Source organism: Caretta caretta, chromosome 5 (genome assembly GCF_965140235.1).
Source record: "Caretta caretta isolate rCarCar2 chromosome 5, rCarCar1.hap1, whole genome shotgun sequence".
Classification (NCBI taxonomy): domain Eukaryota; kingdom Metazoa; phylum Chordata; order Testudines; family Cheloniidae; genus Caretta; species Caretta caretta.
In genome coordinates this window covers 61,038,921-61,061,331 of record NC_134210.1, presented here as the reverse complement: position 1 = coordinate 61,061,331, position 22,411 = coordinate 61,038,921, and the positions used below count along the sequence as shown (strand labels likewise).

Genomic DNA, 22,411 nt, shown 5'->3' with positions numbered 1-22,411 from the left:
ATACAGAGAACATGAAAAGGTAGAAGTAGCCATACCAACTGTAAGAGGCTAATTAATTAAGATGAGCTATTATCAGCAGGAGGGGGGGGGGAAAGTTTGTAGTGATAATCAAGATGGCCCATTTAGACAGTTGACAAGAAGGTGTAAGGATACTTAAGCTGGGGAAATAGATTCAATATGAGTAATGTCCCAGCCAGTCCCATCAACATCTCAGAAATGTCTTTGAACTGAAAATCCCTCAAATAAATTTGATCAGGTCAATCAAAATGTCTTGTTTTGATATTGACCTTCCTTTTAGGTTTTTTTACTATAAATTAACTTACCTTTGAAGCAAAATGTCATTTTGACCCCCAGAATTGATTTTTTTTTCATTTAGAAAATGTCAAAACAGAACTTTTAACAACTTCAAAACTATGTTTTCAAAATGGGAAATTCATCAAAACTGACCTTTTTCACAAAAACTTTTGGTTTTGACAAATCAGCATTTTCTGACAAAAAATAATGGTTCGCTGAAATATTCTCAACCAGCTTTACTCTAGAGAAAGTTGGACAAACCAAGGTCTGGCTACGTGCAATTAGAAGAGCTTATTCTGGGAGAACAGAGCCCTCTGGTTGCAATATGTCCCATTGTATCATAAATAGCTATGAGACCAGAACTTTGATCCTACTGGTCATTAGAGGCCTTTTCAGTTGAAGTAAAACAATACATGCAGTCCTATTACTTTGTCAGCTCCATACTTGCTTCCTTTCTTTCTCCCTTACTGATATAGCTGAAATGTAATTTCAGCCTGGCACCTGTTAATGTATCAGTTCTCATCTAACCAGGACAAGTACATGATGCCCCCCACCTTGTCCTGTAGGATCTCAATGCTGATGCTAAATCCCTTATCAGATCCTCTCTTTGAGTCCTTCAAGATGGTATTGGGAAGATTTATTTATCCTTAGAACTGCCTTTATGATGGTTAGTGCTGAGCCAGAAGAACAGGGAAAGCACAAGGTTTCTATTTTATGAATTCCTACCAAGTTTGTCATGAGCAATAGCTATCATTCCCCCCCCCCCCCCAGCCAAGTCTCAAATTAATTATTTTGACTTGATTCTCATTTGCCTTCCAGGATGGGTATGCTAACCAGAGTAAAAAGGCTCCATCTTCTGCCAAGGCTTAACTGATAGCTATGAGAGTTGGTGCTTTCCCTTTAGAACTGCGAGGTAGAGCTGATAGAAAAATGCGAGTTATTTTTCACAGGAAATTTTAAATATATATATTTTAAATATCCTGGGTTTTTTCCAGTGAAAATCTGAAACAAAAACCTACAAATTTCTATTTGGTTTTCAAAAACTGAGAGCTGAATATTTTTACCAAATATTAACTCAAAAATGAAAATTTTAAGTGAAAAACATTTGTTTACTAGTTAAAAAAGACAACAGAACTTTTTTCTTTGAAAATTTCTGTCAACATTTTCGGTGCAGTCATTTTATCATGAAAAAATATTTCAACGAAAAATTTTTTACCAGCAACACGATGGATGTTTTTACATGATCATGTCATGACAGATTTTATATTACAGTCTCTGCCAATGGTAGGTGGTTCCTATGTAGTATGATTCATAAGTCTTTGTTTTTCTAGGTATCTATCCTATGTTTTTAGAATGAATACTATCTGGAAAGGCATAGAGGGAATGCTGATGCATGTTCTTACCTGTTGGTTTGGTTACTCCAAATCCTTGTATGCCAGCCCAGACAATACCTTATTGTATTGATGAAATTGAGTTTGAGTTTCTGAAAGTTTTCCTGTGTGTGTTTCAGTTATTTATGGTTGTCATTGCTTAGGGAATCTTTAACTGAACAAAGTCACCAGACACCCATTTTATAAAAAAAGTGACATCAGAAAAACTGCTTTTTTTCCCATTTCTCTTTATTTATAAGAGAATTTATAGTCTGTGCCTGGGCTAACATGAGGGGATTTGGAGAAATCAAGTTAAATGCTAAGATATTATCATTTTGTAGTTTGCACTTAAAAATAATGTGCATCTTTTAACACAAAGTTAATTTTGTAAATAGAGTTATTCATGCGACATCTCTAAATACTATATAATTTACCATTATTAGCAAAGCTTGCTGAGGAATGAACAAAATCAAGAAGAAATGATACTACGCTTTCTTCTGGATCTTTCCAGTCAGTGTGGGGTCGCATTTCCATGTACTCCAAGTGAGACATCTTTTGAGATAACATCCAGAGCTTCTCTTCATGCCATTGAGGATGATTCATCTATGAATATCAAGTCTGTTTGGGATGATGTGAGATTACACCTTCGACGTTTTTTAGTAAATAGACTTCAGGGACCTCATGAAACAAATACTGATACTTTAAAACAGCAAATGCAATTTAAAGCTCAATGCATACAACAACTTTTGTTTCTATATCCAGAATCAGAAGTTCTAACCAAGTACCAAAACTTGCAGAATAAATTAGTTTCTGAGCTTCTGCAGAACTGTGTTCTATCTAGCTGTGGTGAAACAAACTTTGATAAGGTGGTTCATGGTTACCAAAGTTCAATACCTACACTATGCACAATGATAAAAGAGGATTTGTATATACTAAGTGGTACTATAGATCCTTCCTCAACACTGACATTTATTAATGAAACTTATCTGGGTACCGTCACAGAAGAAATAACAATTCTTCTTGAAAGACTTTGTGAACTGCAGTTCAAAGAAAATGCTCTACATATAATTAAGACAAGCAAGATTTCAAAGAAGAATAGAGGAACAGTTCATGCTTTGGGTTAGTGGCATTTTTATGTTCATTTTAGTTAAACTTTTATATATCTTGTTTATGCTACAGTTTTCTCTCTTTTGGTTGATTATTTCCCATGAAGACAGAGAGGCATGAAATTACCAATTCTAGTTTGATGCTTTTAACAGTATTCATGTAGCTGAATTATTAAAGATATCAGAAGTGTGACCCCAAAATTTTAAAATAGAACATTTTTATAGACATATATACAAAACTGCAATATATTGCCATTGAGTAATATTGTTCTGTTGGAATATTAAAAAAACTAAAATTAAAACTTCCATTGATTGTGTTAGTAGGCATGGGATTACAAATTATTGACTCTGGACAGGGAAAAAACCTGTCTCTATTACCCGGAGTTACTTTGAATGGACTGAAATTGAAAATTTAAAAATTAGACTGCAGCAACACAGTCTCAATGCATTTAAATATAAAATAGTTGACACTAAATCCCACATAACTGGTCTGAAAGGTTTAGTATGCAGACTGTCTCTAAAAACATCTTATTTGTTTTTTTAAAATACATTTCCAATGCTTTTTAAATTGATATAAATTACTGTACTGATAACTGGTTTCATGTTTTTAAAAGAAACGTACAACAGTAAAGAGGATCCCACTGTTAACATTAGATACTTTATATGCTTGTTTAGCTATTGGTGAATCTGATAACCTTATTCTCAAAGGGAGAACTGAAGGTTTAAAAAATTCAATTATATAAAATGAAAACTCTTATTATGTACTTGGTAGTGGAGTTGTGTACAGGCATGCCATGCACTGTTTTAGAGTGGTATTGTATGTAGTAATTATTATGTATTTGTTTATAATAACATCCACGGTAGGCAAAGTATTTTCTAGAGAGACAAGAATGAATGGGGAGCTCACAGTCTTACGATAGACATAAACAAACAGATGGAGCTTGGGGGAAGAGATTTAACACAAAGTACTATGTTCCAAGTGGTGGGTTACCAGGTCTCAACAAAATAAGGTTATGTTCATTTATTTTTTTTAATCAATCTTCATGTCAGTATAAATCAAATAGAAACTCCATTGGTAGAAAGACAGAAGAGCCTCTTCAAGAGAGGAGAAATATGGAGAAGATAGGGGCTTTGTGGGTGAACAAAGGAAGGCTTGAACATGGAGTAGGAGCAGTACGGAAGAAAGCATGCAGACAGTCATGTGATAAACTGACATTACTCCTGGAGTGGAGGGGCAATGGGAAACAGTAAAAGGGGCAAAGTAATATAGAGCTCTGAAAGCGGTGACAGGAAGTTTGAATTTGGAGCACTTAGCAGAAGGTAAGCCAGTGCAGAGATTCAAAGAGGTATACCAGTGGTTCTCAAACTTTTGTACTGGTGACCCTTTTCACACAGCAAGCCTCTGAGTGCGACTCCCTTCCCCCTTATAAATTAAAAAAAGTTTTTATATATTAACACTATTATAAATGCTGGAGGCAAAGCAGGGTTTGGGGGATAGGCTGACAGCTTGCGACTCCCCATGTAAGAACCTTGCGACCCCCTGAGGGGTCCCGACCCCCAGTTTGAGAACCTCTGGGTTACACGATAAGAACAACTATGATGACCCTAGCTCTGCAGCATTTTGTAGACAGTGAATATATATACCTAGCACTTGTGTAACTCAGTTTTTAATCCATAGATCTCAAACACCTTTTTGTATTTGAGGAAACTGAGGCAGAGCGAGATTAAAATAGCCCAAATTGCATTAATCTGTAAAAATGCATGCTGTAGTGAATAGAGGTAATATCCTTTCTGTTCTGCTTACATTTTTTATTTGCTCTATTTTAAATTCATTTTGTTTGCTGTGAAAGGTTCCCTTAGATATTATAAAAATAATGAGGAGTCCTTGTGGCACCTTAGAGACTAACAAATTTATTTGGGCATAAACTTTCATGGGTTAGAACCCACTTCACCAGATGCATGGAGTGAAAATACAAAAGCAGGTATAAATACATGAAAGGACAGGGGTTGCTTTACCAAGTGTGAGGTCAGTCTAACAAGATAAATCAATTAACAGCAGGATACCAAGGGAGGAAAAATAACTTTTGAAGTGGTAAGAGTGGCCCATTACAGACAGTTGATGAGAAGGTGCGAGTAACAGTAGGGAGAAATTAGTATTGGGAAAATTGAGTTTAGGTTTTGTAATGACCCAACCACTCCCAGTCTCTGTTCAGACCTTATCTGTTGGTATCCAGTTTGCAAATTAATTCCAGCTCTGCAGCTTCACATTGGAGTCTGTTTTTGAAGTTTTTTTATTGAAGAGTTGCCACTTTTAGGTATGTTATTGAGTGACCAGAGATAATGAAGTGTTCTCCTACTGGTTTTTGAATGTTATGATTCCTGATGTCAGATTTGTGTCCATTTATTCTTTTGCGTAGACACTGTCCCGTTTGGCCAATGTACATGGCAGACGGGCATTGCTGGCACATGATGGCATATATCACATTGGTAGATGTGCAGGTGAACGAGCCCTTGATGATGTGGCTGATGTGGTTAGGTCCTATGATTGTGTCCTTTGAATAGTTATGTGGACAGAGTTGGCACCGGGGTTTGTAGCAGGGTTTGGTTCCTGGGTTGGTGTTTTTGTTGTGTGGTGTTTAGTTGCTGGTGAGTAGTTGCTAAAGGTTGGGGGGCTGTTGTAAGCAGGACTGGCCTGTCTTCCAAGGTCTGTGAGAGTGAGGGATCGTCCTTCAGGATAGGTTGTAGATCCTTGATAATGCGTTGGAGAGGTTTTAGTTGGGTGCTGTAGGTGACGGCTAGTGGCATTCTGTTACTTTCTTTGTTGGGCCTGTCTTGTAGTAGGTGACTTCTGGGTACTCTTCTGGCTCTGTCAATCTGTTTCTTCACTTCAGCAGGTGGGTATTGTAGTTGTAAGAATGCTTGATAGAGATCTTGTAGTTGTTTGTCTCTGTCTGAGGGGTTGGAGCAAATGCGGTTGTATTGTAGAGCTTGGCTGTAGACAATGGACCGTGTGGTGTGGTCTGGGTGAAAGCTGGAGGCATGTAGGTAGGAATAGCGGTCAGTAGGTTTCCAGTATAGGGTGGTGTTTATGTGACCATCGCTTATTAGCACCATAGTGTCCAGGAAGTGGATCTGTTGTGTGGACTGGTCCATGCTGAGGTTGATGGTGGGATGGAAATTGTTGAAATCCTGGTGGAATTCCTCAAGGGCTTCTTTTCCATGGGTCCAGATGATGAAGATGTCATCAATATAGTGCAAGTAGAGTAGGGGTATTAGGGGACGAGAGCTGAGGAAGCGTTGTTCTAAGTCAGCCATAAAAATGTTGGCATACTGTGGGGCCATGCGGGTACTCATAGCAGTGCCGCTGATCTGAAGGTATACATTGTCTCCAAATGTGAAATAGTTATGGGTGAGGACAAAGTCACAAAGTTCAGCCACCAGGTTTGCTGTGACATTGTCGGGGATAGTGTTCCTGATGGCTTGTAGTCCATCTTTGTGTGGAATGTTGGTGTAGAGGGCTTCTACGTCCATAGTGGCCAGGATGGTATTTTCAGGAAGATCACCAATGGACTGTAGTTTCCTTAGGAAGTCAGTGGTGTCTTGAAGATAGCTGGGAGCGCTGGAAGCGTAGGGCCTGAGGAGGGAGTCTACATAGCCAGACAATCCTGCTGTCAGGGTGCCAATACCTGAGATGATGGGGCGCCCAGGATTTCCAGGTTTATGGATCTTGGGTAGTAGATAGAATATCCCAGGTCGGGGTTCCAGGGGTGTGTCTGTGAGGATTTGATCTTGTGCTTTTTCAGGGAGTTTCTTGAGTAAATTCTGTAGTTTCTTTTGGTAACCCTCAGTGGGATCAGAGGGTAATGGCTTGTAGAAAGTGGTGTTGGAGAGCTGCCGAGTAGCCTCTTGTTCATATTCCGGCCTATTCATGATGACAGCAGCACCTCCTTTGTCAGCCTTTTTGATTATGATGTTAGAGTTGTTTCTGAGGCTGTGGATGGCATTGTGTTCTGCACGGCTGAGGTTGTGGGGCAAGTGATGCTGCTTTTCCACAATTTCAGCCCGTGCACGTCAGCGGAAGCACTCTATGTAGAAGTCCAGTCTGCTGTCTCGGCCTTCAGGAGGAGTCCACCTAGAATCCTTCTTTTTGTAGTGTTGGTAGGAAGGTCTCTGTGGATTAGTATGTTGTTCAGAGGAGTGTTGGAAATATTCCTTGAGTCGGAGACGTCGAAAATAGGATTCTAGGTCACCACAGAACTATATCATGTTTGTGGGGGTGGAGGGGCAGAAGGAGAGGCCCCGAGATAGGACAGCTTCTTCTGCTGGGCTAAGAGTATAGTTGGATAAATTAACAATATTGCTGGGTGGGTTGAGGGAACCATTGCTGTGGCCCCTTGTGGCATGTAGTAGTTTAGAAAGTTTAGTGTCCTTTTTCTTTTGTAGAGAAGCAAAGTGTGTGTTGTAAAGGGCTTGTCTAGTTTTAGTAAAGTCCAGCCACGAGGAAGTTTGTGTAGAAGGTTGGTTTTTTATGAGAGTATCTAGTTTTGAGAGCTCATTCTTAATCTTTCCCTGTTTGCTGTAGAGGATATTGATCAGGTGGTTCCACAGTTTCTTTGAGAGCGTGTGGCACAAGCTGTCAGCATACTCTGTGTGGTATGTAGATTGTAATGGATTTTTTACCTTCAGTCCTTTTGGTACGATGTCCATCTGTTTGCATTTGGAGAGGAAGATGATGTCTGTCTGTATCTGTACAAGTTTTTTTCATGCAGTTGATGGATTTCCACTCCATACGGTTAAATGCAGTGCCTTGCATAATGACAGGTTTCAGAGAAGCAGCGGTGTTAGTCTGTATTCACAAAAAGAAAAGGAGTACTTGTGGCACCTTAGAGACTAACCAATTTATTTGAGCATAAGCTTTCGTGAGCTACAGCTCACTTCATCGGATGCATAAAAGTGGAAAATGCAGTGAGGATGTTTTTATACACACAGACCATGAAAAAATGGGTGCTTATCGCTTCAAAAGGTTTTCTCCCCCCACCCCACTCTCCTGCTGGCAATAGCTTATCCAAAGTGATCATTCTCCTTACAATGTGTATGATAATCAAGGTGGGCCATTTCCAGCACAAATCCAGGTTTTCTTTCCCCCCACCCCACTCTCCTGCTGGTAATAGCTTATCTAAAGCCATCACTCTCCTTACAATGTGTATGATAATCAAGGTGGGCCATTTCCAGCACAAATCCAAGGTTTAACAAGAATGTCTGAGGAACGGGGGAGGAGGGGAAGGGGGTAGGAAAAAACAAGGGGAAATAGGTTACCTTGCATAATGACTTAGCCACTCCCAGTCTCTATTCAAGCCTAAGTTAATTGTATCCAATTTGCAAATGAATTCCAATTCAGCAGTTTCTCACTGGACTCTGGTTTTGAAGTTTTTCTGTTGTAATATCGCAACTTTCATCTCTGTAATCGCGTGACCAGAGAGATTGAAGTGTTCTCCGACTGGTTTATGAATGTTATAATTCTTGACATCTGATTTGTGTCCATTTATTCTTTTACGTAAAGACTGTCCAGTTTGACCAATGTACATGGCAAAGGGGCATTGCTTGCACATGATGGCATATATCACATTGGTAGATGTGCAGAGACACGCCAGCTGCTTCCGGGAGCAGCGTGGGGCCAGGACAGGCAGGCAGTCTGCCTTAGCCCCACTGCGCAGTCCGAGATCACAATCGACTGGCAGGGGCTCCAGGATCAATCAGTTGATTCCAATCAACTGGCTGGTGACCACTGGTCTAGAACATAGAATCATAGAAATATAGGACTGGAATGAACCTCAATAGGTTATCTAATCCAGCCTCCTGTACTGAGTCAGGATTAAGTATTATCTAGACCATCCCTGACAGGTGGTTGTCTAGCCAATTCTTAAAAACCACCAATGACGGAGATTGCACAACCTCCCTAGGTAATTTGTCCCAGTGCTTAACTACCCTTACAGTTAGGAAGTTTTTCCAAATGTCTAACCTAAGTCTCCTTGCTGCAATTTAAGACCATTTAAGACCACCTCAGTGGTTAAGGAGAACAATTTATCACTCTCCTCTTTTATGTAGTTGAAGACTGTTAACGTGTCCCCCTCAATCTTCTCTTCTCCAGACTAAAAAAGCACAATTTTTTAGTCTTCCCTCATAGGCCATATTTTCTAGACCGTCAATCTTTTTTGTTGCTCTCCTCTGGACTTCCTCCAGTTTGTCCACATTTTTCCCAAAGTGTGATGTCCAAAACTGAACACAATACTCTAGTTGAACTCTTTTCAGTGCTGAGTAGAGTGGAAGAATTACTTCTTGTGTCCTGCTTACAACACTCCTGCTAATACATCCCAGAATGTTGTTCTCTTTTTTTGGCAGCAGAATTACATTGTTGACTCTCATTTAGTTTGTGATCTACTATAACCTCCAGATCCTTTTCTGCGTTATTTCCTCGGCAGTCATTTCCCATTTTATATTTGTGCAATTGATTATTTCTTCCTAAGTAGTATTTTGCATTCGTCCTTACTGAATTTCATCCTATTTATTTCAGACCATTTCTCCAGTTTGCCAAGATCATTTTGAATTCTAATCCTGTCCTCCAAATTGCTTGTAATGCCTCCCAGCTTGGTATCATCCGCAGACTTTGAGTGTACTCTCTATGCCATTGTCCAAATAATTTATGAAGATACTAAATAGAACCAGACCCAGGACAGATCCCTGTAGGAACCCACTCACTGTGCCCTCTCAGCTCTATTGTAATTTCTTAGCAGTCTGAGTTTATCAGTTGGACACTGGAAATAAGAATGATACTCTGTATTCGCAGTCAGCAGTCCAGAGTAAAACACCTGATGTGAAGGCAAAATTACAAGGATTTTTTTTCTTGTTGAAGGGGGATTTCATTGTCCACTGTGTTTTAAGAGTTGATCCAATCAATTTAAATGGGTCTTAGGACTTGTCTACTCCTGAAAAGTTACTAGAATAGGTATACTGGATTTTTTGTTGTCCTGGCCATACCAGGGATATGGCTTCATTTGGCTATGGCTTTATTAAGTCATCTGTGAAATACCTGGCAATAAATCAGAGGGTGTAGATCCATTATTTCCTTAATTGTTTGTATGTGTTTGGAGTGGACAGCACCCCTTAGCCCTCATACAAGGGGAGGAAGTGGAGTGGGAAGGAAGCTCTAGAAAGGGGGTTGTCTCCCTGGTGTACCAAACATAGGTGTCCCAGCCCCACTTCTTCAGCTTCCTTAGGGGGTATCTTCCCCCAAGTTCACTTCTAACGCTTGTTTATCAGGAAACTGTACCCCTTTATGGAATGAGTACCTTCACTGGACACCTGCCACAAGACACCAGCAACTGGCCTGGCTCCATTCCCTCCATTCCTAGTTGTGTTCCCAGAAAGTTAAAAATTCGCTCATGAACTTCGGCCAAAAATTTGTCTGTCCTATGCTTCGTTAGGTTTATCCCAATTTATCCCATTGTCCATAAATGACCTGGGTACCCTATGCAATATTTTCTGATGGTTGATTTTGGATGGATAATTTGTTCACGTACAAATTTAGGCATCTCCTGATTCATGTGCCTTCTCTCATTGTCAACCCATGTAGCCCTGGTGGTTCCCTGCCACATCCTCTGTTGCAGCATTTCAGAACAATTTATAATCACCCCTGAGAAAAGCTCCTGGATCTGCCCCAAATCCGTCTTTTCCCTGATGATCATCAACCCACTTACAAAAAGAAAAGGAGTACTTGTGGCACCTTAGAGACTAACCAATTTATTTGAGCATAAGCTTTCGTGAGCTACAGCTCACTTCATCGGATGCAGTGAGCTGTAGCTCACGAAAGCTTATGCTCAAATAAATTGGTTAGTCTCTAAGGTGCCACAAGTACTCCTTTTCTTTTTGCGAATACAGACTAACACGGCTGTTACTCTGAAACCCACTTACAAACTCCCAAATCATTTTCAAATTCAGGTGAGCAATAATCATATAAGGCAGTGGCTCCCTGGCTGCCAAAAACTGTGAGAAAGACGATAGCTGGTTGCAGAACATGTGCCTCTATTCATGCCAAACCTCTGTGTAGACCCTCTTTTTCTAGAACAGCTTTTTTGGTAAATTACCAAAAAGCGTAGACAAGCCCTTAGTTTCTAAGTAGACTTTACTAATGAGAGCTCATATTTAAATCTTAATTAGGGCCCAGGACATCACTCCGTCACTACTGACACTGGGAGTAAAATTCCTCATTTATCCATATGTCAGGTAATGTACAGCTGTACCAGGTTGCCTTGGCAATGACCTTCATTTTGACATGGAAAGCCCTCAGTCACTAAGCATGGAAGGAGGCAGGGCGAGAGAGCGGAGAGAGAAAATTCACTGCTTTCTCAGCTGAGTAGCAGTTCTGCCAATGTGTTTCCTATGTTTTTGATGCAAGCTGCCTCTGCCCTTTGGGAACCCCAAACCAGCATATTTCAAACCACCAGGATAATTTAATCTAGGATATTCGATTGGGACTCTTGTTTTTATTTACTAAGTGCACCCTGAGTGAAATGTGATTTTGATAGGAACTATAGTAATTGATCCTACTGTATAGGAGTGAAAAAAAGAAAAGAAAACAGAAAATAATGAAACTGCATTAGAACCTTGCAAAATTTAATATAGATGGACTACTTCTTTGTCTGGAAAATAAAGGCAAGCTATAACAAGCTTTAAAAGATTTATAAAACTTTCAGATATTTCATATATAATGATTTATTTGTGAAATAATGGTTTATCAATTTTGCTTTCATACACTGTTGCACTGATTATCAGAATGTATTGCAAAATATTGTAATGGACTTCTTTTCCCCTATTATCCATGAAGTGGGTGAGTGTGGTTTGAGAGAAATGCTGGAGGAATGGGAATTGAAATGAAACATTCTTTTGGGGGTTGGAGTCTTTGTTCACCATCTCTAGGGAAGGTAGGTGCAGCTGTATTGTGGCTTGATCCTGCTCCCATTGAAGCAACTGGCAAAATTCCCATTGACTTGAATGATTCAGGATCAAGCCTTTACTGCTCGGGCTGTATTCAAATTTGTGAGTTTTTCAGACAACATTTCCTTGGGTATCCTGATACAGTGTTCCTGTCTCCCGTATGTTAAACTATAAAAAATCTCTAAAGAAACTTCAGCCTGCTTTTAGAAATATTAGTTTGAAAATGCTCAATAAATAGCTTTTTTAAAATATGAATTATTGTTTAATCAAAGAAACTTCAGAAAGGTGAGCTAACAAAAGCATCAATAATAAAGTCATTCATTATATTTGAATTTTATAACAATGTTGCTTCAATCTTTCCGCATTAAAAATATGCTCCTTAAAATGTTGTCAAAATTAAAATATTTCAAAAAATATTAAAACCAGATATTATGTTTCCTAGTATATTTTAGTATCTAATGCAGGGAGGTGTTGTTTATCCCAGATCATCGTGGCTTCTTACTCAGTTCTGTTCCCCACTTTTCCTGCCCTTTCCCCCCGACCCTTCCCCTAGATTTCAAATATGTGTGATAGGGTCGGGCCAGATGGCTAAAGGAAAGTGATCCTATTGGGATCCAGGAAGTGGATGGGCGAAGCCCACCCACTGCTAAAGGATCCCTCCCCAGCCTAAGAGGGGGATCCACAGGACCTGGACACCAAATGAGTACGGGGGACAACTAATGAAATTACAGGGACAGGAGTGTGGTCAAAGGGTCATACAGGAGAGTGATCGAAGGCAGATATATTAGCCCCAGGTTAAGTAGGCCCTTTTCCCTGGGTAAGGTAACAGGGAAGGTTCCAGAACAATGAGGAACTTTCTGGGAACAATTAAGGCAAACAGGCTGATTAGAACACCTGCAGCCAATCAAGAAGCTGCTAGAATCAATTAAGGCAGGCTAATCAGGGCACCTGGGTTTAAAAAGGAGCTCACTTCAGTTTGTGGTGTGTGTGAGGAGCTGGGAGCAAGAGGCACAGGAAGCTGAGAGTGAGAGGCGTACTACTGGAAGACTGAGAAGTACAAGCATTATCAGACATCAGGAGGGAGGTCCTGCAGTGAGAATAAAGAAGGTGTTGGGAGGAGGCCATGGGGAAGTAGCCCAGGGAGTTGTAGCTGTCACGCAGCTGTTACAGGAGCCACTGTAGGCAGTTGCAATCCACAGGGCCCTGAGCTGGAACCTGGAGTAGAAGGCGGGCCCCGGTTCCCCCCATTCCTCCATCCCCCCAACTCCCTACTTGGTATCGGAGGAGTTGAACTGGACTGTGGGTTCCACCAGAGGGGAAGGTCTCTGGCCTGTTCCTGATCAGCAGAGACTGCGGGGATTGTTCTTCCTGTCCCCGTGCTGGCCAGTGATGAGGCTAACTAAGTGAACGGCAGATTTGAGTGGCCAAACTGAGGGCTGCCGTGAACCTCTGAGGCAAGAAAATCCGCCAATAAGCACAGGACTCACCAAGGTAGAGGAGGAACTTTGTCACATATGATACTTTTCAAAAATAATTGCAATAAGTCTATTAAATGTGGATCATACTTTTTACCTTTTTAATCTGTTCTCCAATTCCTTTGTTTACAAAAAATGTTAAGCTAGTTTAATCAGGCTTTACCAATCCATCCCAGTCCTTCATATCCTTTGGATGAAAAAATAGCTACTCCTATAAATTATTTGCTTTTAATCAAAGAAAGTTCAAAAATAGTAAATTAAACAAAAATATGACATATTACAGGTTTGTTTTCCTAAAAGTGTGTAATTTCTTTGGTTTGCTTATATACAAGCTGTTTTATTTTCTACTTCAGTAGTCTGCTCACTATTATTCTGATGCTAAAATTTAACATTTGTAGTTGTATTTGTTTTTTTTCTAATATACACCATTTTAAAGTGTCTGAAGTTCCTACTCTTTTTTTATTCCTCATTTAACAATAGGCTTGCCAAAAGAACATCAAACTCTACAGAAACACTGATTTAGTCGCTTTTACCATACTTACAAGTCATATTTTGAATGCTTAGATAATGAATATCTTTTAAATTCTTAATTAGTATTTACTTCATTAAATGTGAGCTAGTGATAATATGTGGATCAAATCCAGTATGTAAGAGGCAGGGCTGCTCCACAAGTGGTACTGCAGGTGCTCCCCGCCATACTCTGAAAGGTTTGGCTGCTTGCTTGGGGCAGGGCATTCTCTGTCATAACTTGGCATCAGTTTCTAAACAATCAAGTAACAAAATAGCTGTCTGTGCTTTTAAACAAAGAGGGAGAGAAAAAAACCTTCAAAATGCAAGCTAGTAAGTTCCAAAAGTTAAAGCAAGGTCCTGGCCTGGGTTCTGGGTTAGCTCTGAGGAGTTCCTTCTCTGTCCCATTCTCACCTAACTCTGCCCTGAGCAACTGCAGGCAAGCTTCTTCACTAGCCTGCTGGTTCTTGGTTGGTCAGTATTTCCTCCTGGCCTTCTTGGCTTCTGGAGGACTGTTGTCTTGGTTGCCCGGTCTGAGTGGCTTTTCCTTGGTTGGGGAGCATCAGGGTGCTGATGCCCTCAGCAGGAGGTGGAGAAGGTCTGTTAGACCCCATCACACAGTGGCTGCATATTAAAGATCTGATTGCAGAGTGAAACCACAGAAAAAAACTATTAAGGTTTCTCGTGTGCATTTTCTGTCGACACTCTCATGAAGTAACATTAATTCATATACTTTAACCCAAAGGTATCTGCAAAGTCCTCCCTTCCAACAAACTTTCTTTCACTTTCAACATATAACCAACTTCAGTTCACATGTTCATTTCCTCTAAATCATATTCAAATGCAAACTTGATATCTGATCTCAGATAGTTTGATATGTTCTCTCTACATATGCATGTACTTGTAAAGCATTTATTGTGTTTTTTAAATATGAAGTTGGAGTTAAGGTTTGCATCTGAGTGTGACAGAGTAATTGGGTGTCTGCATTGGCACTGAGAGCTGAAAGAGAAGTGGACTTTATGGAGGGACTTGCAGCGAGGGTGATTTGGGCCAAGGGCCTCCAGTTGAGGAGAACTGAATTTCTGTATACCATTGCCTCCATGCTCCAGAGGCTCCCCATGGTGCCCATATTTGGTGTAGTGGAGATGCTGAGGCAGCAGTGCCATAGGTGGCCAAGTCTCTATGAGCCAGTGCCTTGGTGCATACCCTCAACTCCGTACCACCACACAAGATACCTCACCCAGCTCTGCTTCCCCAGACACTGCAGATTCTCCTTTCACAGAGTCTGCTTTTCTTTCTGGTCCCCCATAGCCCTACTCAAACCCTAATGCAACTTCATTACTCTATTCATTTCCTGACTGTAACCATCATGGCCACTTACACCCCTGATCCCTACAGCCCTTGCTCAGTCCTTCAGTTCTCCCATATTGTTCCTGTTTGCAAGATCATCATCATGGTGAGCCAAATTTGAATGCGCTAATGTCTGACACAGAAATATCGATATTGTGCTCATCCCAAATACTCTGCCCTGTACCACTTCCATTTACACTCTGAGCCCCTACCTTACTGCCTGCTTAACTCTTCAGCACTGCAGTTTCCTGAGGAAACCCTTTTTACCTTCCCAAAGTCTTGCTCACGTCTAGGTCCTCTTCAGTTTACCCCCATACTTTCTGCTGTCCAACCTGCTTAAATGGGTCTCCAGAGATGGGGCTGTATGTGAGGAATTGATCTGGGAGATCGGGAGGGACAGTGGGCAGTGTTGGAAAGCATAAGTAGCTGGCCAAACTGGATAGTTCCTGACCTTTCCAGCAATGAATTAGGGTATGATAAATTTGGAAAATAATATTTTAAGTTTTCTGTCCCTGAGCATTTATGAGAGTGTGTCTGTGTGTGAAGTTCAGAATTTGTGGTGAGTATGATTGTCTATCTGTGGGAACCTCAAAAACCCAAACCGTCATTAGAATCTCAGGAAATCTCAGACTGAGAATATTCTAGGGCAGATTCAGTTGATTGACCTGTGAAGAGTAGCATGCTAAATTTGGAGACTAAATGTTTAAGTATGAAATGTAGATATTGTAATTCTGTTTTAAGATCTTAACACAATCTTCATGAGGAAGCTACTATTATGCATCTCCATTCTTCCCCTGGCTACTTGGCTCTCATTCTCTTGCCTCTATTCTATCTCCTGGCCACTATTCCCAATTGTCAATTTTAGGAGCATGGAACTTCTTATATTCTTAGCCCTGGTCTACACTAGGACTTTAGGTCGAATTTAGCAGCTTTAAATTGATGTAAACCTGCACCCGTCCACACGATGAAGCCCTTTTTTTCGACTTAAAGGGCTCTTAAAATCGATTTCCTTACTCCACCCCTGACAAGTGGATTAGCGCTTAAATCGGCCTCGCCGGGTCGAATTTGGGTTACTGTGGACACTATTCGACGGTATTGGCCTCCGGGAGCTATCCCAGAGTGCTCCATTGTAACCGCTCTGGACAGCACTCTCAACTCAGATGCACTGGCCAGGTAGACAGGAAAAGAACCGCGAACTTTTGAATCTCATTTCCTGTTTGGCCAGCGTGGCAAGCTGCAGGTGACCATGCAGAACTCATCAGCAGAGGTGACCATGATGGAGTCCCAGAATCGCAAAAGAGCTCCAGCATGGACTGAACGGGAGGTACGGGATCTGATCGCTGTATGGGGAGAGGAATCCGTGCTATCAGAACTCCATTCCAGTTTTTGAAATGCCAAAACCTTTGTCAAAATCTCCCAGGGCATGAAGGACAGAGGCCATAACAGGGACCCGAAGCAGTGCCGCATGAAACTTAAGGAGCTGAGGCAAGCCTACCAGAAAACCAGAGAGGCGAACGGCCGCTCCGGGTCAGAGCCCCAAACATGCCGCTTCTATGATGAGCTGCATGCCATTTTAGGGGGTTCAGCCACCACTACCCCAGCTGTGTTGTTTGACTCCTTCAATGGAGATGGAGGCAACACGGAAGCAGGTTTTGGGGACGAAGAAGATGATGATGATGACGTTGTAGATAGCTCACAGCAAGCAAGCGGAGAAACCGGTTTTCCCGACAGCCAGGAACCGTTTCTCACCCTGGACCTGGAGCCAGTACCCCCCGAACCCACCCAAGCCTGCCTCCTGGAGCCAGCAGGCAGAGAAGGGACCTCCGGTGAGTGTACCTTTTACAATACTATACATGGTTTAAAAGCAAGCATGTGAAAGGATTAATTTGCCCTGGTATTCACGGCTCTCCTGGATGTACTCCCAAAACCTTTGCAAAAGGTTTCTGGGGAGGGCAGCCTTATTGCGTCCTCCATGGTAGGACACTTTACCACTCCAGGCCAGTAATACGTACTCGGGAATCATTGTACAACAAAGCATTGCAGTGTATGTTTGCTGGCATTCAAACAACATCCGTTCTTTCTCTCTCTGTGTTATCCTCAGGAGAGTGAGATATCATTCATGGTCACCTGGTTGAAATAGGGTGCTTTTCTTCAGGGGACACTCAGAGGTGCCCGTTCCTGCTGGGCTGCTCGCCTGTGGCTGAACAGAAATGTTCCCTGCTGTTAGTCACGGGGAGGGGGAAGGGTTGAGGGGGTAGCCACGCGGTGGGGGGAGGCAAAATGCAACTTTGTAACGAAAGCACATGTGCTATGTATGTAATGTTAACAGTAAGGTTTACCCTGAAAGAGTGTAGCCACTGTTTTATAAAATGTGTCTTTTTAAATACCGCTGTCCCTTTTTTTTCTCCACCAGCTGCATGTGTTTCAATGATCACAGGATCTTCTCCTTCCCAGAGGCTAGTGAAGATTAGAAAGAAAAAAAAACGCACTCGTGATGAAATGTTCTCTGAGCTCGTGCTGTCCTCCCACACTGACAGAGCACAGACGAATGTGTGGAGGCAAATAATGTCAGAGTGCAGGAAAGCACAAAATGACCGGGAGGAGAGGTGGCGGGCTAAAGAGAGTAAGTGGCGGGCTGAAGACAGAGCTGAAGCTCAAATGTGGCGGCAGCGTGATGAGAGAAGGCAGGATTCAATGCTGAGGCTGCTGGAGGATCAAACCAGTATGCTCCAGTGTATGGTTGAGCTGCAGCAAAGGCAGCTGGAGCATAGACTGCCACTACAGCCCCTGTGTAACAACCGCCCTCCTCCCCAAGTTCCATAGCCTCCGGCCACCCAGCCACTCCACCACAGAGGATTGCCCAAAAAACAGAAGGCTGGCATTCAATAAATTTTAAAGTTGTAAACTTTTAAAGTGCTGTGTGGCATTTTCCTTCCCTCCTCCACCACCCCTCCTGGGCTACCTTGGTAGTCATCCCCCTATTTGTGTGATGAATGAATAAAGAATGCATGAATGTGAAGCAACAATGACTTTATTGCCTCTGCAAGCGGTGATCGAAGGGAGGAGGGGTGGGTGGTTAGCTTACAGGGAAATAGAGTGAACCAAGGGGCGGGGGGTTTCATCAAGGAGAAACAAACAGAACTTTCACACCGTAGCCTGTCCAGTCATGAAACTGGTTTTCAAAGCTTCTGTGATGCGTACCGCGCCCTCCTGTGCTCTTCTAAGCACCCTGGTGTCTGGCTGCACGTAACCAGCAGCCAGGCGATTTGCCTCAACCTCCCACCCCGCCATAAATGTCTCCCCCTTACTCTCACAGATATTGTTGAGCGCACAGCAAGCAGTAATAACAGTGGGAATATTGGTTTCTCTGAGGTCTAAGCGAGTCAGTAAACTGCGCCAGCATGCCTTTAAACGTCCAAATGCACATTCTACCACCATTCTGCACTTGCTCAGCCTGTAGTTGAACAGCTCCTGACTACTGTCCAGGCTGCCTGTGTATGGCTTCATGAGCCATGCCATTAAGGGGTAGGCTGGGTCCCCAAGGATAACAATAGGCATTTCAACATCCCCAACAGTTATTTTCTGGTCTGGGAATAAAGTCCCTTCCTGCAGCTTTTCAAACAGACCAGAGTTCCTGAAGATGCGAGCGTCATGTACCTTTCCCGGCCATCCCACGTTGATGTTGGTGAAACGTCCCTTGTGATCCACCAGTGCTTGCAGCACTATTGAAAAGTACCCCTTGCGGTTTATGTTCTCTCCGGCTTGGTGCTCCAGTGCCAAGATACGGATACGGGTTCCGTCTATGGCCCCACCACAGTTAGGGAATCCCATTGCAGCAAAGCCATCCACTATGACCTGCACATTTCCCAGGGTCACTACCCTTGATATCAGCAGATCTTTGATTGTGTGGGCTACTTGTATCACAGCAGCCCCCACGGTAGATTTGCCCACTCCAAATTGATTCCCTACTGACAACGCTGTCTGGCGTTGCAAGCTTCCAGAGGGCTATTACCACTCACTTGTGAACTGTGAGGGCTGCTCTCATCTTGGTATTCATGCGCTTCAGGGCAGGGGAAAGCAAGTCACAAAGTTCCATGAAAGTGCCCTTACGCATGCAAAAGTTTCGCAGCCATTGGGAATCGTCCCAGACCTGCAACATTATGCGGTCCCACCAGTCTGTGCTTGTTTCCCGAGCCCAGAATCGGCGTTCCACCGCATGAACCTGCCCCATTAGCACCACGATGCATGCATTGGCAGGGCCCATGCTTTGAGAGAAATCTGTGTCCATGTCCTGATCACTCACGTGACCGCGCTGATGTCGCCTCCTCACCCGGTATCCCTCTGCCAGGTTCTGGTGCTGCATATACTGCTGGATAATGTGTGTGGTGTTTAATGTGCTCCTAATTGCCAAAGTGAGCTGAGCGGCCTCCATGCTTGCCTTGGTATGGCGTCTGCACAGAAAAAAGGTGCGGAACGATTGTCTGCCGTTGCTCTGACGGAGGGAGGGGCGACTGACGACATGGCTTACAGGGTTGGTTTACAGAGAATTAAAATCAACAAAGGGGGTAGCTTTACATCAAGGAGTATTTCAGGCAGGACTTCACGGAGGGTTCCAATAAGAAATGGTGCACCTAAGTAATTGTTCTTATTGGAACAAGCAGGTTGGTCTGGCCTCTGATTGATACATGGCTAGATTTACCTCGCTGCACCTTCTCTGTGAGTGACTGCAGTGTGACCTAGAGGAATGAGTCCCCTAGACAGGGGAGGTGGGGGAAGCAAATGAGTACAAAACAAATCTGGTCTATTTCTTGTTTTGATCCACTCCATCTGTCTTTTACATCTTTGGCTGGCAGCAGATGGTGCAGAAGGACTGCAAGCCATCCACATCTCTTGGCTGCTCAGCAGAAGATGGTGCAGTAGGACTGCTAGCCATCCTCATCTCTTGCCTGCCTGGCAGAAGATGGTTCAACAGTAGGACTGCTAGCAATCCGTGTCGCCTGCCTGCTCACCATAAGATGGTTCAATAGGACTGACTGCAGGACTAAAGAGAATGACCTGGTCAGGTCACTTCTAATGTAGTCCCTGCACCCATGTCTGTCCAGGCGCTCCTGGCCGACGTGGCCAGGAGCACCTTGGACATGATGATGACGGCTACCAGTCCTACTGCACCGTCTGCTGCCAGAAGGCAAGCGGTTGCTGCTGTGTAGCAATGCAGTACCACATCTGTCAGCACCCAGGAGACATACGGTGACGGTTACCTGAGCGGGCTCCAGGCTTGCCGTGGTATGGCGTCTGCACAGGTAACTCAAGAAAAAAGGTGCGAAACGATTGTCTGCTGCTGCTTTCACAGAGGGAGGGAGGGAACGGGGGCCTGATGATATGTACCCAGAACCACCCGCGACAATGTTTTAGCCCCATCAGGCATTGGGATCTCAACCCAGAATTCCAATGGGCAGCAGAGACTGCAGGAACTGTGGGATAGCTACCCACTGTGCAACACTCTGGAAGTCGACACTTGCCTCGGTACTGTGGAAGCACTCCGCCGAGTTAATGCACTTAATGCGCTTAGAGCATTTTCTGTGGGGACACACACACTCGAATATATAAAAACGATTTCTAAAAAACCTACTTATATAAATTCGACCTAATTTCGTAGTGTAGACATACCCTTAGAACTCTCTTTGACTGGAAAAACTCAGTGAAAGGCTGTTATATTGTTTTGAGATTTTAAATGCTCAAATACCAGGAAATCTATCCTGTTTCATATATTATGAAAGTTCTTTCATTTAACAATGAGCAATGTGATTTGCTGTTCAACTAATATGTTACAAATGTAGATGAAATATGTTTTTTTAATTAGACATACAGATGTAACTTGATATACACTGAACAAACGTTCCACATCGCTGTGTGTGACTCTCTAAAATGATAACAGTAGTAATTCACATAAATTTACAATGGTGTTGCAATCGGTTTAATCTCCAGAAGCATTCTTGAGATCAGTGGTCTCTGACACCCAGTGAAAATGACAAAGTTTGCTTGCTCAGCCCATTATTCTTCTCCGCTATCTCCATTTGTTTTGAAAATAGGCAAAGTAATTAGTATTTAATACAGATAAAATGTCAAACTTGGATGCCTAAAGTTAGCACTTAAAAATTTTCTGATTTCTAGAGATGCTGAACACCAAAGTCTTTAATTGAAGTCAAAGCGATCTGTGGGATAAGCCACTTTTATTTAGGTGTCTAAATATGGATGTGGTTACCTAAGCCTTAGGCACCTACTGCATTTGAAAATTTTGTGTATGGTGTGTCTCGTTTGTTAAACAGTTCTGTAGTTCTTTGGCACCAAAAGTTGTCATAATCAAGCTACATTTGGGGAGTTTTGAATTTTTGTAACTCAAAATGAAGGTGTGTGGTATTGTTTGTGGGGGTTTCCTTCTCCCCCTCAAATTTTGTAAGAAAGCTGAAGACTTTAAAAAAAAAATCATCCTGACAAGAATGGTACTGTCTCAAATTATGGGTCTTGTACAGAATCTCCTTTTCTTCACCAGTTCTTGTGTCACACGAGCACCGCTAAGTTTTGGTGTCAAAGGCTTTTGGGCACCTCTATAAGAAAACAACAGATTGTCTTGTTTGTTTGTTTGTTTTTTGTCAGGGACTGTTTTGATCTCAGCTGCTGTAGTTTATTACCAAGAACACAAAAAAATAAGCTAACAAATTCTGTTTCATGCAGAAGTGTAGAAACTTTAATATTGTCTAAATATGTCTCCACACTAAGCAGCATAGACATAAGCATATAAATTAATTTTAAAAGTTTGGGTTTTACCATGTATAACATATTTTCAGCAAACCTTTCTTTGAGGTATGGGGAGAAGAACACAACCTAACTAGAGTGATTGTTTGTAGGGCACCGAGCAGCATCTGTAGGAGCAGGGCTACAGGAGGCTACACAAAACCAGTAGGACTGTTGGAATGAATAGGGCATATGTGCAAAGGGCCTTTGCATCTTAAGGACCTCCAAACATCCATATAGTGTGTGGTGGTCCATGAGTGTAGGAAGCTGGATCCCCAATGACTTATATAGGAGGCATGGGCAAATCCTATCTTTTCCAAAAGGGAAAAATTAGGAAGAAAAAAGCTTTGAATTAAAACTCTTGCTATTTCTGTTTTCCTGTGGGTGGTTAACCTGTATGGGGAAGCATACAGGGCATTAGTGAGGATTAAGTTGTGTGGTACTATAGCTTGATTATAAACTTCTGGGTTTTTAAATATCAGAAAATGTGTTTATTAATTTATTTTTCAAATTCAACCATTAATAC

The 22,411-nt window shown here is 42.3% G+C and overlaps 1 protein-coding gene across 16 annotated transcripts in view; it reads left to right on the top strand.

Moving 5' to 3' along the window:
* KIAA0825 (KIAA0825 ortholog) overlaps nucleotides 1-22,411 on the top strand; it is a 413,723-nt gene that overhangs the window by 110,619 nt on the left and 280,693 nt on the right. For 15 of the 16 annotated variants that reach the window (XM_048849271.2, XM_048849272.2, XM_075128575.1 and 12 more), the window contains one exon: nucleotides 2,108-2,783. In XM_048849271.2, coding sequence (XP_048705228.2) covers nucleotides 2,108-2,783 — 676 coding nt within the window. Of the gene's footprint in view, nucleotides 1-2,107; nucleotides 2,789-22,411 lie in introns of those variants that run through there. The other variant, XM_075128576.1, reaches the window with a different exon arrangement.